General features: G+C 36.2%; 1 protein-coding gene across 1 annotated transcript in view; it reads left to right on the top strand.

Annotated features, from left to right (window-relative positions):
• Positions 1-72: 72 nt before the first annotated feature.
• ALDH1A1 (aldehyde dehydrogenase 1 family member A1) overlaps positions 73-13,554 on the top strand; it is a 36,495-nt gene continuing 23,013 nt past the window's right edge. Inside the window, exons 1-2 of the mRNA XM_009683236.2 lie at positions 73-416; positions 10,669-10,773. Coding sequence (XP_009681531.2) covers positions 327-416; positions 10,669-10,773 — 195 coding nt within the window. The 5' untranslated portion in view covers positions 73-326. The remainder of the gene's footprint in view (positions 417-10,668; positions 10,774-13,554) is intronic.

The raw sequence follows: 13,554 nt of genomic DNA, 5'->3' as shown, positions 1-13,554 counted from the left end.
AAGAAGAGGATACCTTAAACTGTGTTTCCCAGAAAGGAATTCACTGTGTCTGGGTAGGCAGATTGGTACAGCAGAATTTACTTCGTAGATGTCTCAGCTCAGTGAAAACACTGTTGCTCTTGCTCTTAAAAATAAGTAGTGTCATTTTCTCTTTGCAATGAATTCTTTCATCCAATCATATTCCTGTATGCAAATATACTATAGCTGGTACAGATAAAAAAGCACAAATAAAGCTAAGTGCTCAGTCAGGACAAAAATCACTGCGCTTCCCTGATACCTCATTTCACCTGTGTTTCAGGAACATCTACAAACTTCTCAGCTGAAATATGAAGAAACAAGGCTCGGACAGCAATCCTGGTCTGGTTAATCCAGAGTTGCCGGAACCACTCAAAGATTTGAAAATTAAGTACACTAAGGTTAGTAGGATTTGCATTTGTTAACTTTCCTTATGCATTCAGTTCAGAGTGTAAGATGAGCTAATTTAATCTTATTTGAGCCATGGAAGCAACATTAAGTTAGGGATGGTTTTAAATGTTTATTCAGATTTGTTTCTGATATTGTACCTGTTAGTAATTAATGTTCTGTGATCCTTTTGCCTAAAGATTTCAGGAAGTATGCAAGTGTGTCAGGAAATGTGTAAGTATGATAGAATTATTTTATGCTTTCTTAGGAAGGAGGGCAGTTCCCTCTAGCCCCCCCAAAGTTTTTGTAGTGATAAGTTTCCTAGAAAGTATAAATGGAGCAAAGAAGGAAAAGCTTATATTATTTTTCAGAACAGCAAGACTAAATTAAGATGTTAGGGTATCACAATGTATTATAACTAGATTTAATCAATTATGCCAAATATACTCATGCAGAAATGGATGTGTGAAAATTAAACTAGAATAAAATTCATAATACTCACGTATTGTTATCAGAGATAGTAAGTCTGGTTTTCAGCTTAAGCAAGTAACTATCAACATAACAGATAAAGGCTACCATTGCTAATTACTCAATACTACCAGAAACTTTTTGTAATAGCAAATTCTTTCCATATGCAGTTAGAAATGCACAGCTAAGGAAGACTTGTGTCTGCAGCTTTAAAAGACCCCTTGCCTGTTTAATATCATAGTATGCAGATATCTGCAAGAACTTTGAGCAAACTATTGCAAAAATATTGAAACTCTGTCCTTTGAAATTTTCAGGTAGAGCAATTGATCAGAAAGGACCTCTTCTCTTTGGAGACTTCTTGGTTACAGTTTTGTTTTTTTTTTTTTTTCTCATTACCAGTTCAAAGAAAATAATTCTTACTTTTCTGGAATCACTGCTCACTTTCTTTCCCAAATGCAAGACATTCAAATGTTTAACAATTATCTAGACTTTGAATTTTGTTCTATTCCATTATTTAATATTTTTAATATAAAAACCAACCCAGATTTCAATGCATACCTTTCTCGAATAAAGCATGCAGGACCTTAGTTTGTAAATATTTAACAGATTAGGAGAGCAGTGTAGTTCTGCCATGTGATAGTTCACTAATGCTCTTCTGTCTCCAAAATAAAAAAAAGGGAAAAGGGCACTTAGCTCAGAGAAGATATTTTATTTCCAGGTGGACAGTGGAGTTCCAGAAACTGTAGTGATATTTGTTCAATTTCTAAATTTTCCAAAAGAAAATAACTAATAAGAGCTAGCTGCCAACTCAGGAATCCTGTGCTACTGAAGGTGACAAACAAATTCCGACAAACATTTCTATCCTCCTAAAATATTTAGTAGACAAAAAACTACTTCATTAATATGAGACATACCAAAGGCAATCACAGGATAGGAATCATGGTGGAAGTTTCTATATTTTACATTAAGGAGAGTGTCATCTAGAGAGTAAAAGGTTTTTTTTTTTTTTTGCCTTTGACTTTGCCTTATTGCCTTTGATGATGGATAGCAGTTCCTTAAAAACCACATATAATGCATTCCTTTGCAAAATTGCAAGGCATTTGCAGAATTGTATACCTACAACTGATCAAATCAAATATACCCTTGCAAATGCTTTTCTTTTGCAGTTCTTTTCTGCTCTCTTCACTATCGTCTAAAAGCCACAAAAGTGAACGGGGGGACGGGGAGAATGGGCAATAGAAATTTCATTCCATCAGCAACACATTCAGCAATCCTCCAGCAGTTTAATATTGCCTTAGTGTGACTGGGCTGATTTTCCCATAACCTTTCCTCTCTATGTCTTCTTACTCGCCCTGTTCCTCTCCTGCCCCCTTGGAAGTCAGTGCACGGTGTGTGGGTTTGCCCTCACAAGTTATATTGGAGCATTGCGGGATCAAGAGGAGAGTAGTGTGAATTCGTGTTGATGTACTGACCTTGCTACCTGAAGGACCTGGACCATCAGCAGCCCCTTCACCTCTGGGAACTCAGTCTTCTCCTTGTGTATAATGGTATAATGTGAACAGCCGTTACACAAGGATCTGTGGAAAAGACTACAGGAGATGTTCCAAGCGCTTAGTTTAAACCCTCTTAGTTTAAGTCTCTCCCTACTTTGCTTGCTGTGGTAGGAATCAGCTTGGGCCTTATATAAAGTTATTTCAAATAAGTATTTCTGTACATCTAGGGGCATACAAGTTGATATATTTCAGATTGTGCCTTTTACACAGAGCGTAAGACTAAGTACACTTCAAGGAATCAGAATGTCAAGCGCTAAATTGAATGAATTTTAGACAGTTAAACTGATTTGGATGTTGAACCATGGTGTGATCCTGAATTGCTTTCCTGTCTGAGTCTCCTTTACAGTTATTCCAATGAACTCAAGGAGTGTTTCAGTGCTGGTGGCTGGCTACAAATGTACCAGTAAATATTTCACTTAGTCAGCTCTGAGGAATTAGACAACAGTTGTTTGACAAAATATTTCTATCATGATTCTTTCCAATACATAGTAAGCCCTATCATACTCCTTTAATCAGGGAAATCCAGATCAGTTATATATTAGGTTGTTAAATTACATTTGGAGGAGAAAAAGAGCAAAGTATTTTCTTCCTAAGCTCCTTGCAGGATACCAGAAAGCGTGGAAACGTAAGCCACCTTACGTTTGGCTTACGTTAAGTTGCAGCCAAGTAGCAAGTATGTTGTAATCACACATAAAAATGAGAGGAGGGGAGAAAGGGAAAAAATTAATTATAAAGTCTGTGGTAAAGCTAATCAACTATAAACTTTTTTTTAAAATTCAGTCGACTTTGTGAATGCAAAGCCACTAACTGACACACTAAAAAACTAAAAATAATAATAAATAGAAAGGATAGCCTCTGTGATTACTAGTTCAGTGCAGAAGTCAAATGTAATTCCTGCATCAATAATAAAATACAGTTCCCATGGAAACAAAAAATTGTCACACAAAATATTAGCCAATCATCAGTTTCTAGTTAGGAAAAACTTGGGAAAAAAAGGAGACTTCAAAGCAAGTATTCCATATTAATATATAGGAAATAGTTATTTAAGCTTTGCAATTTCTTACCTTGAGTGGTTTCAGCAGTAATTTCACTGATTTTGATGGTACTGCTTAAAGAATATAGTAACAGTCAGTGAAGCTTATTGAGAGAAGTAAATCAGAGCTTATAGCACTTGAAATGAGTCTGCTCTTGGGACGCAGATCTCTCTCAGGTTTGGATGTAACTCTAAGATTTACTGGCAGCATCAAACCCAAGCATAATTGAGTAATTCTTGCAGGCTATAAGAGCAGGTGTAAATAGATACTAACTTTTTTTCAATTTTGTGCCTCATCTCACTCGAGCAATGCTGAATTCAAGAGCCCAGCTAGAGCCCTGGTGACGCCTCTGTATGTATGTATGTATGCATGCATGTATGTACCCTTTAAAAAAGCTGGCGATGTAGCTTCCTGGTTGACCCTCTGCTCAAGAAAGTTTGTGAGCAGAGAGTCAGCTGAACAGCTGTTGAAATTGGGTGACCATGTTTAGCTCTATATATAACAGGCAGCTGGACATATTGCCAAGAAAAGCTTTGTCAAGCCATAGTTGTAGATGACCAGGTGGCAGATTAATAGGGGGAAGAGGTTATGCATTTTCTACATGTGTTTGGAAGCGCTACTAGTAGCTAAAGAGAAGACAGCTTAAACATATTCTTCTACATTAATAAAGCCCCCTTTAATAGGTCAGTTTGAGTTGTCCACATTTTATGATGGTAATTTTACTTTTCTTGACTAGATCTCTGTAGTCTGGCTTACAAATTATAGTAGCAATCTTCTAATAAAAATCCTTCCCTAATGAAGAATACATTTATAGACAGATCCTGAATATGGGGCCATGTATAGGAGCTTTTTAGCATCAGAAATGAAATATTTTCTCCATGCTACACAACTGACTAAAACTTCTAAGTCACTTTAACAAAAGCACTGAGGTCTGAAAATCCTGTACAGATAGTGCACAATAGAAAGCCCACAAAAGGGATTTTTAATCTCTGGGAAATACTCTAATGCTCTAACAAGCTACGCTTTACTGGGGGCTGGCACCTAGGGCAGTGCCCTGAAATCCTTCCCAGCAGAGCTGCGGCATATTTCACCTGACAGAAAGCTGTCCTGGGTCAAATGCTTTCCTTATGCAACAAAGACATAAATATGGCACTTTCCAGCTAACAAATACTTTGCAAAATGTTGAAAATGAGTTCATTGTCTTTGCAATATTCACAAGCCCTGAAAGGAGAAACAAACAAACAAACAAACAAACCCACTGAGAAGGCACAGAAAGGCAAAGAGCAGGTCTCGTCTCCCAATTCTCTGCTCAGATCACTTCAGTGACCAAATTAACTGTCTAAAGAAAGACAGAAACACTTCTGTCTTCAGATAACTGAAGCCCCAAATGGTGGAAGCTTTATATCTGATTATCTGAATTGAAATCAATTAGTTTAGAGAATCAAGATTTTATTATACTCTAACACCAAGCCGAAGCCAATCAAAGCCATTTTGATTGAAATAGCCTGTTATGGGGCCTTAATTTTAAATATAAAGCATTAGTAGCGTACACTATTATCTACATCAAAAGCTGATTTCCAGATCTAGTGTAAAGAAGGGTAAAAATTATAAATTCTTAAATTTGTTATTTCTTAAAAATGCCTGTGAAACAGCAGTTACAAAATGCATGCAACAGCATTTCTAAGATGTCAGTCCTTGTAACATAAATTTGCAGCCGTAAGCCCCGTGGGCTGTATTCAGTCATTACAGATAACCCCCTGCACAGCATGTGCAAGACAGAAGTGGATCTTTTGCCTTTACTTCTGACAAACAGACAAAAAATTTTAGATTTTGGCTGCCAAAGAAGTTCTACCTGACAGAAAAACGCTGTAACCTACTGCAAGATGATCCCAAATGCTCTTTTCAGTAAGATGGGGCTGGGACATCAATGCTCCCTGAATTTAGAAATCCACATCCTGTTTGTTTGCAGCATATACTCTGCAAATGAGCAGGGTTTCTCACACAACTTGAAATGCAGCTGCTCTCAATATATATAATACTGCTTATACAAAGAGTTTTGACATTTTCCTCCTCTTTTCTGTCTTTCATACCTGTATAAGGAAGGCCGCCACGTAACTTAAAGAAGACATCTGGAAAGTTTGATTTATACAGTCCTGATACAATGTTGTGTACATACTTAATGTAATAACATTACATTTTTAAAAGAGAATGGCATTAGAAAGATTAATAAGAAAGATACTCTAAAGTAATTTCATGGGTGATATTAGTTGGTACAATAAATGTAGTATTTAAACAAATACTTTCAAAACTTCCAAAAATGGTATGTTTTACTATTATTCCTTTCACAGTCAGATATGAATTTGGCATACTGTAACATCATAGCAGTGTTATGTTAATATTTACCTTTTACTTTGTCTCTTTTCTTGGCAATGTAACTAGTTACTAAAGATGGCTTTTTTCTTATTAACTATTTAACTGCTGTCTTTGCCCTCTCATAACTATCAGAGTTTTATGTGGATATTCCTGAAATTTCCAAGGGCTTATATTTCCCTTATTTCCCTTACAGCTTTTGATAAGTCAGGAGCTTGCTGGTAAGTCCTGACAGTTAAAGGTAACAAGGACACTGTATATATGCTGCCCACATATAAAAAACTCAGACATAAAGGAACATAATAATAGCAAATTGTTACCATATCCATTTAGAGAGAAATATTTCATTGGTCGTGACAGTTTATTACCAAATTATTCACCCATTATTAATATCTACCCAGAGAGTCAGTGTATGCAATTTCAATACTATGTAAAAAAACTCTTCTCTGAGAGGTTTCCTGTTTTCATAGCATATGTGGTTGTGGTGGTTGTGTTTAAACTGCAGTTCCACGTGACAAAACACATTTATCCTGCAGGTATGGTGCCTTGCTTCTGCCCTGCCCCAAATCAAGCATTATTTGCTTTCATTTGCTGGCTCTAAAGTGTTTCCTGGTTCTCTGTATGAATGTAGAAATTCCTGTTGTTACGAGCAGCAGCAGTGTTTTATCTTGGTGGAGAGGGAATGGGAACGACACCTTTTTTGCTGATTGGTCTCCCTTTGGCTGTGTGGTCAATACAACCAACATTATAACCAATAACCAGTTGGGCACGATGATAGTTTCAAACCATGACCCCAAAGGTAGGTGTAATCTGAGAATAAAGTGTCCTCCTAGCAATGATGGTACAGTCAGAGCCTGCCGCCATCTCCAGGAGCATGAGCACTGCCTGCCCTGCGCCGTAAGCCATGCAATTGCATTGGAAGCCCATGGGAAAGAAGGATGCCGGCCACCAGCGGGGAGGAAGATGGTCTCAAACGCAGCACTTTAGAGTCTCTTGGAGAGGTCATCCCACTTCAACACTGACCTCAACCCAAAGAGCGTAGGGAGGATTCAGCAGAGGCAATCGCTACTGGCAATATCAGACTATACACATAATAGTGTCCACTTTAAAGGGCAACCTACACAGCATCAAACACATCTGTGCAATGTATCAGGTCTTTCCATGGAGGTTTTCCCTTCTCTTTCAAGACAACTTAGAGATTCAGAAAGAAAAAATTAACTCTTTCAAAATTTCACCAGTGGTAGTTCAAAGATGGCAGTTTTTAGGGTAGCACGGTTCTGGCCCACCTTCTAATCAGGCCCAGATTCCACTTTGAATTTATAAACAGAGATAATTACCTCAAATTTCACCCAGAAGTCCTTGGCCTTCACACTGCTATTGTCTTCTGAATTTTCACAGCTTTGTTCTCTCGTATAATCTCAGTATTTACAACTAAGATAGGGACTGTTTTTAATAGATCTATTCCTTCTCTACTGTCTAGCAATTGCTTAATTAGTCCATTTTGTATAATCTTCAGTGTGACAAAAGGGACACTTCAACAGCATTATAGTCTTTTTATAATGGTATAAAGTAAGTGTTTTAGAAGACACCATTTACCTCTTTACAGTGATGTAGAAGGCGTCATATTTTTCCCTATAGAATCAAAAAAAAGAGATTTTTCAGTAGTTTCTGTGGTATATTTCCTTTTTCTTTTTTTAATGGGGAAGTAGATTAATTTATACAGATTGCCTCAACAATCCTATTATTCAGACAGGATTCGCCAGTAATTAAAAACCTACATGGACACAGAACTTCTCACTCCTGAAACACTCTTTTGATGTAGTTTTAAGGGATGTATAGCAAAACTGAAATAAGAATGCCAGGACTTGGAGGAGCAGGAAAGAGCCATACCGAACAGACAACAAAATAAGAGCAAAAGCCAACCAGAAATGATTTTGTGCTATCTTTGGAGAAAGTATTCCAGTTTGACACTGATGTCATTTAGACTTTATAAGGAATTTAAATATTTAATTATTTCTTCTATTATATTGTCCATTTGCCAATTACTTATCCCCATATAAAAAGGTCTAGATTTGAATTTCTGCTACTACTCCACCATGAAAGGTTATGAATCATAAAAGGTCAATATGGGAAACCACAATGCCCATCCTTTCTTATTTTGTTCTCATTATATGCTCGCCAGCAATGTTTTAATCAAGATGTGATGGTGTTCCAGCCATGCAAAGTAATTTTGCATGACTTCAGCCTGCATAGAAGTTTAATCTCTGAGTAAGTGCACAGTTCCTAGCAGTTATTAAATGAGCTTTGGATATCAGTTTCATTGCTGCTGGGTAAGCTGTTATGGTTAACTGTAATGTAGGCCAGCCACTGTGCAATTGTTGCCTTTAAATGTTTAATTACTAACTAAGTGTTTGTCCCTTTATTAAGATCTTGAAATAGAATGATACTAAACAAAAAGACAAGATATTCTAGCAAGATTGAGGAAAGCATAATTTTAGCTTATTTTCTTGTGTTTAATATTGTTAGACTTGCTCCTATCCCTGTCATGTGAAAGTCATCAGAAAACACTTAAATGAGCAAAGTATGGTTGCCTGGTATTCCTGGATTATGGATGTCCCACTCGATGGCAACAGCTTAGAAAAACGGGCCAGGAAGGAGAAAGGAAATTCAAAAGCAGTGACGTCTCCTGAGGAAAATCAGTCCACAGATATAACAGAGATCCTCAAGACTGGAATGAAGTATGAAAGACTGGACACAAGTATCATTAGTTTGCTGTAATGCCTCTTGCAGTTCCAGTAAAAATATTTACATCAGTAGCGACGCTCAGAATAACTGGGGCATGCTTGCACTCTATCCTTATCAGCTGGATGGGAGACGGGGAAGCAGCACTGATACCAGGGAGACAAAAGATTTGCAGCCTGTGGCAATTAAACTGGAGATAGTTGGGGAACTGATGGAAATTACTAAATAAGTTCTCAATAGCAACAAATGATTGTGACTGGCTTAAGGAGAAGATAGTCACACTGATTATGCAGTAATGACAGCTAAAACTGTCGCCCCAAGACTATCTCGCCAAAAGTTGAAGTCACATAAGGAAAGCAGCAACATCTTTCCAAGGAAGGAAAGGCTGCATACACTGAAGAAAAAAGAGGGAAAGGTTTGAATTCCTGATGTGCTGGAGAGAAAATCTGAGGTAGAGAGGGAAAAGAGAAGAGCCACCCATGAACATGACCATCAGCTGTAGTTCTGCACAGCAGTAAGGGCACGTATAATATCAGTAGCAACATTTGATGTATGTTCATGCGAGTATATCACCAAGCTGAGTGAAGGATTATGGACATATGATCATAACGCCACATCTGGCACCCATTGTATAAACTCTGGGAAATACAGAGCTGTGATGGGAAAATGTTTGGGTCAAGATCCTGCAAGTATTCTTTCAAAAAGAGGAATAGGAAATAGCATCTTAAGCTATGATGAGAGATCACACTGTTTCTCATACATTTTCTGCTAGGACATGTTGAGCTAGCTGTATTGAATTATATGTATAGCTGGGTACCAATGCCATCTGCCCAAGAGCCACCCTTGAAAGTCCCTTTTCATCAGTTCTTGGACTCTTCTACCTTGGCCAATATGAATATTTAGTGTGCGCTGGTTACAGTCTGGAAGGTAAGACCATGGCATGGAAGACAAGACCTCCTTTCCTTATAAGACTAGGAGAGGCTGAAAAGGACAGCAATTGAAAAAACAGGTATCTGAGATTTAATCAATGAATTAATCCAACTTTTTGCAATGTAACCGTGGTGTCTGACAGAGAACTTTTTCTGAGTATGTAATGCTAACTTGTTGTTGTTGTTGTGATTTTAATATGTGTCTCTCTAAATTCACCTACTATCAACTGGAAGGACAGTCTAGGATATCTCCATGGATGCTATCATTATACTTTTGGCAAACACATCAATAACTTCATCTTAATTTATGATCTCTCCTTTTGTCTAATGGAATAGATCATGTCTTTTCCTGTAAAAGATTAATAGAATTATGTTTCTGCTTTTAAATATTGATTAGGATCACATCCAATGAGGCACCAGGATTTTGGTGAAAAATCAGACAGGTTCCCGAATCTCTGAATATTTTTCTCTTGTAATATTGAAATAGACAATTCTACAAACAACTTTTCTTGGTCACTGTTTAAATGGTTCTCTTTGTTTCATTCAGTGGACTGTGGTTTTTTCAGACTTCATTTCAAAGAAACATGCTACCAGTTATTTCCTGTTGGGAGTCTCTTTTTTTCTGGCAGAAGAGAATGAAAAGAATTAAAGGAGAGCTAAATAGAGTGGCATTCTCCAAGACAGTACATGTACTACATGTATTAAACCCAATTGTTGGGTTTATTTCTGCAGGGATATGTTTATTTCTGTAGGAGCAGAAAAGCCTTCCACAGTGCCAAGCCTGTGAGTTTAGTAAAGGGGGGTAATTTTACATAGATCACTTAGGACCATATCTGCCCTATAGTTCATAGACTTTGTTTTGACAAAGGAAGGACCACTGTGTACCAACATCTTTTCATTATATGAGACAAAGTGAAAATTAACTTTGTAAATGTTAATATATAAGTTAAAGTGTTATATATGTTATATACAAGTTAAGTTTATATATGAGCACTCATCTCCAGAATAAAGAAGAAATAAAGAATAAAGAATAAAGTAGAAATAGCTATTCTACTTTGCACTCAGATGCCAGACAGACAGCTCTCAGTTATGAAGAAAAAATTTAGTCACTAAACTAGATAATACACAGGATTTTACTAATAATCTTGCATTATTTTTTTTCTTTTGCAGATATTTATAAACAATGAGTGGCATGGTTCAGTCAGTGGTAAAAAATTTGCAGTCCTTAACCCTGCAACTGAAGAGAAAATTTGTGAGATTGAAGAAGGTGATAAGGTAGGGTTTTTACCTTGGTTTTGAATACAATTCTGAACCTTAAAAGCAGGAAAGTAAACGTCCTTCTGTGCTCATGTAAAATGCTGCTTCTTCTCATATAAATTTTGCAAACATAATTCTTAGCTTTTTCATTAAGACTTAATGTAGTGTGTAAAATGACATTGGAAAACTGATTTACACTTAGGACCTTACTCTTTTGAAGAAAATTATGAGCAAATTTTTTTTGCTCATTTAATTAGTTAATAATAATATTTTTATTTTTTATCTTTGATCTGTGTTATCTAGTCATTTTACTGTCATTTTAACTATTTTTTCACCTATCTATTTCTAGCTCACTGCTATATTAAAAAGGCCACTAACCGGGCTTGAATATAATACTGATTTTATAATTAATGCTTTGGTTCATGCAAAAATTTATTTACTTGTCTACACTTTCCCACCAAGGGCAGATGTTCATGTCCAAAAGCCAGAAAACTCACTCATATTTTTCACAAAATGACATCTAAAATTCAATTTGTTTTCAGCTGGACACATTTTTGATCAAGAGGTATGCATGCTTGTAATGATTTGTTTAAAGAATCTGTTTTATATTTAGCAGCAAAATGCTTGTTTAACCCCTTCTTACCCATGTCAAGTATTATGAAACCTATAGGCAGTGTACCTTTCTTACCAGTTTACCAACACAATTCATTGCCAATATCATAAACACAGTCTCTTTCAGAATATTTTATTTTACTGTATGGAAATTCTCTTTATATGGAATTGAACTTTCAGTGCCTATTGAACCTCAGTTACTTGATTCTAAAATTTTGTCATGGATCTCTGGATAAACTTTGGCCCAAATGCTATGTGTCTAGCACATGAGCAACAGTGTCTATGCATGCCGCCGGTATTAAGAAAGTCATAGTGAAGTCATCTTTAAACTTTTTGTTACACAAAAGATGGCTGAGAAAAGTCTACATAAATCTGGCTTTCTATAATCTCAAATATCTGAATATGAGTTCTTGAAATGTCTTGTTCTTGCTTTTCTTTAGCCCTCGTTATCTATATCCAGTGCTCAGTCTCAGTGAGATAGTTTCAGGCTCTTTCTGCCCTCAGTCAAAGAATTTCATAAGCATGCTGTTAACTGCTGAATTGTATCATGCTAGCATCATAGGTGCTTTTGTTGTAAAATGCTACCCCTTCTACCTCTTTTCTATTCAGTCTTTGAAAATCAAATTACATTTCAGATCAGGTTGGCCTGATATTTGATCATCCTCAAATTAAATTACCCACGACCTGCAACTGTTCACTTAGCATTCAGAACTCTTGTAGCTTTCATTCTTTACAAGCAATCTAACAACTCGCTAAATAAAGAGATAATACTATTTGACACACAGGTTTGCTTTCTCTCCAATAATTTTGCAAACTAATGTGTAATGACAACTGCTATTAACTAAATTGCCAAGTGAGATGTACAAAACTAGTAAATTGCACAGTCATTGTGAACCTAATATTCTGGAGCCTAGACTTTAGATAATGAGCCAAGAGATTTTAGGAATTTAATTTGTGTGTACAATAGACTTGACAAAGGGCCGTACACTGCCTTGCAGTGGTATTTAAAAAAAAAAAAAGTGGAGATTACAAAGCGCAGACATATATGTGGGTGGGAACTGTTTTCCTTTCAGTGTGATGGCTCTTTCAAGCTACATTCACTAATCCTAAAGGCTTCCAGTAATAATAAAGGAGGACTAAATTTACTTAACAAATGGTCAGTGGGTTGTAAAGTAAATGCACATCTATAAAAATCTATTAAAACAACTAGCTCTGCAAGGGACTATCAGTTTCAATTCTTTCAGTGTCGATTTATATACCCAAATTTAACTTTATATAGTTGAAGAACATCTATTTTGTCTTACCTTTCATTCATAACATTTATTAGTGTTAAGTAATTTCTGCCTGACTTTTAATTATTTCTACCTGTAGTAGAAAGAACATACAACACTGTATTTAGTTTTAATTCACTATGTTTAGTTTTAATTTACACCATTCATGAAAGTGACATAAGTTCTTACCTTCTTCTTTCTAATACCTAAAAATGACAAGTATTACAGGCCAAAGTATACATCCCAAACTGTTGTACTGAAAAGCTTTAGAATGTTTACAATAGTTAAATATAAGAAAAAAATGAAAATATGAATCAATTATTCATTGAACATAGTTTTCTGGGCCACAGCTAAGTGATGAGGCACGTGACGAGATTCTGAGAGTTCAGAAGAGATGCAATCCTTCCTAATGTGCTGGATTTCATCTACCTGATGTAAGTGACTGGTCAGAACTGCTGTATAATGATGAGTTAGCTGATGGATCCTTACAATCCATCTTTTTCCCAGATCTCTTGCCTCTACAAATAGAAAAAGTTTTGGGGGTCTTCTGCGCTGGTTAGGGGCTTTCTGGGCATTCCAAGGCAGGATTTGGGGCTTTTTTCTGCCTTTAAGGAGAATTAATTATTGATTATCAACATCAGTTGATAATCCAGTTCTAGAGCTGGTTCACATTTAAAAACAATTGACTTTGATGTTGACTTAGTCAACTTTACTGACCTAGTCAACCTTGATAGTGATTACCCAGAGGAAACTTCAGCCACTATCAATACAAGAAAAGTTCAAAAGAAATCCTTTGAAGAATGCAGGCAAATGGCTCAGAGAAATGTGCCATAGATAGATTTGACCTTTTTCTTTAAATTTGTTTTTAATTTATAATAAAAGACTAGAATAAACCTCTTTGTTTTTGTTTTCCAAT

The sequence above is a fragment of the Struthio camelus genome, chromosome Z (genome assembly GCF_040807025.1).
Source record: "Struthio camelus isolate bStrCam1 chromosome Z, bStrCam1.hap1, whole genome shotgun sequence".
NCBI lineage: Eukaryota > Metazoa > Chordata > Aves > Struthioniformes > Struthionidae > Struthio > Struthio camelus.
The sequence above is the reverse complement of the archived record's forward strand: the minus strand, read 5'-3'. Positions and strand labels throughout refer to the sequence as shown.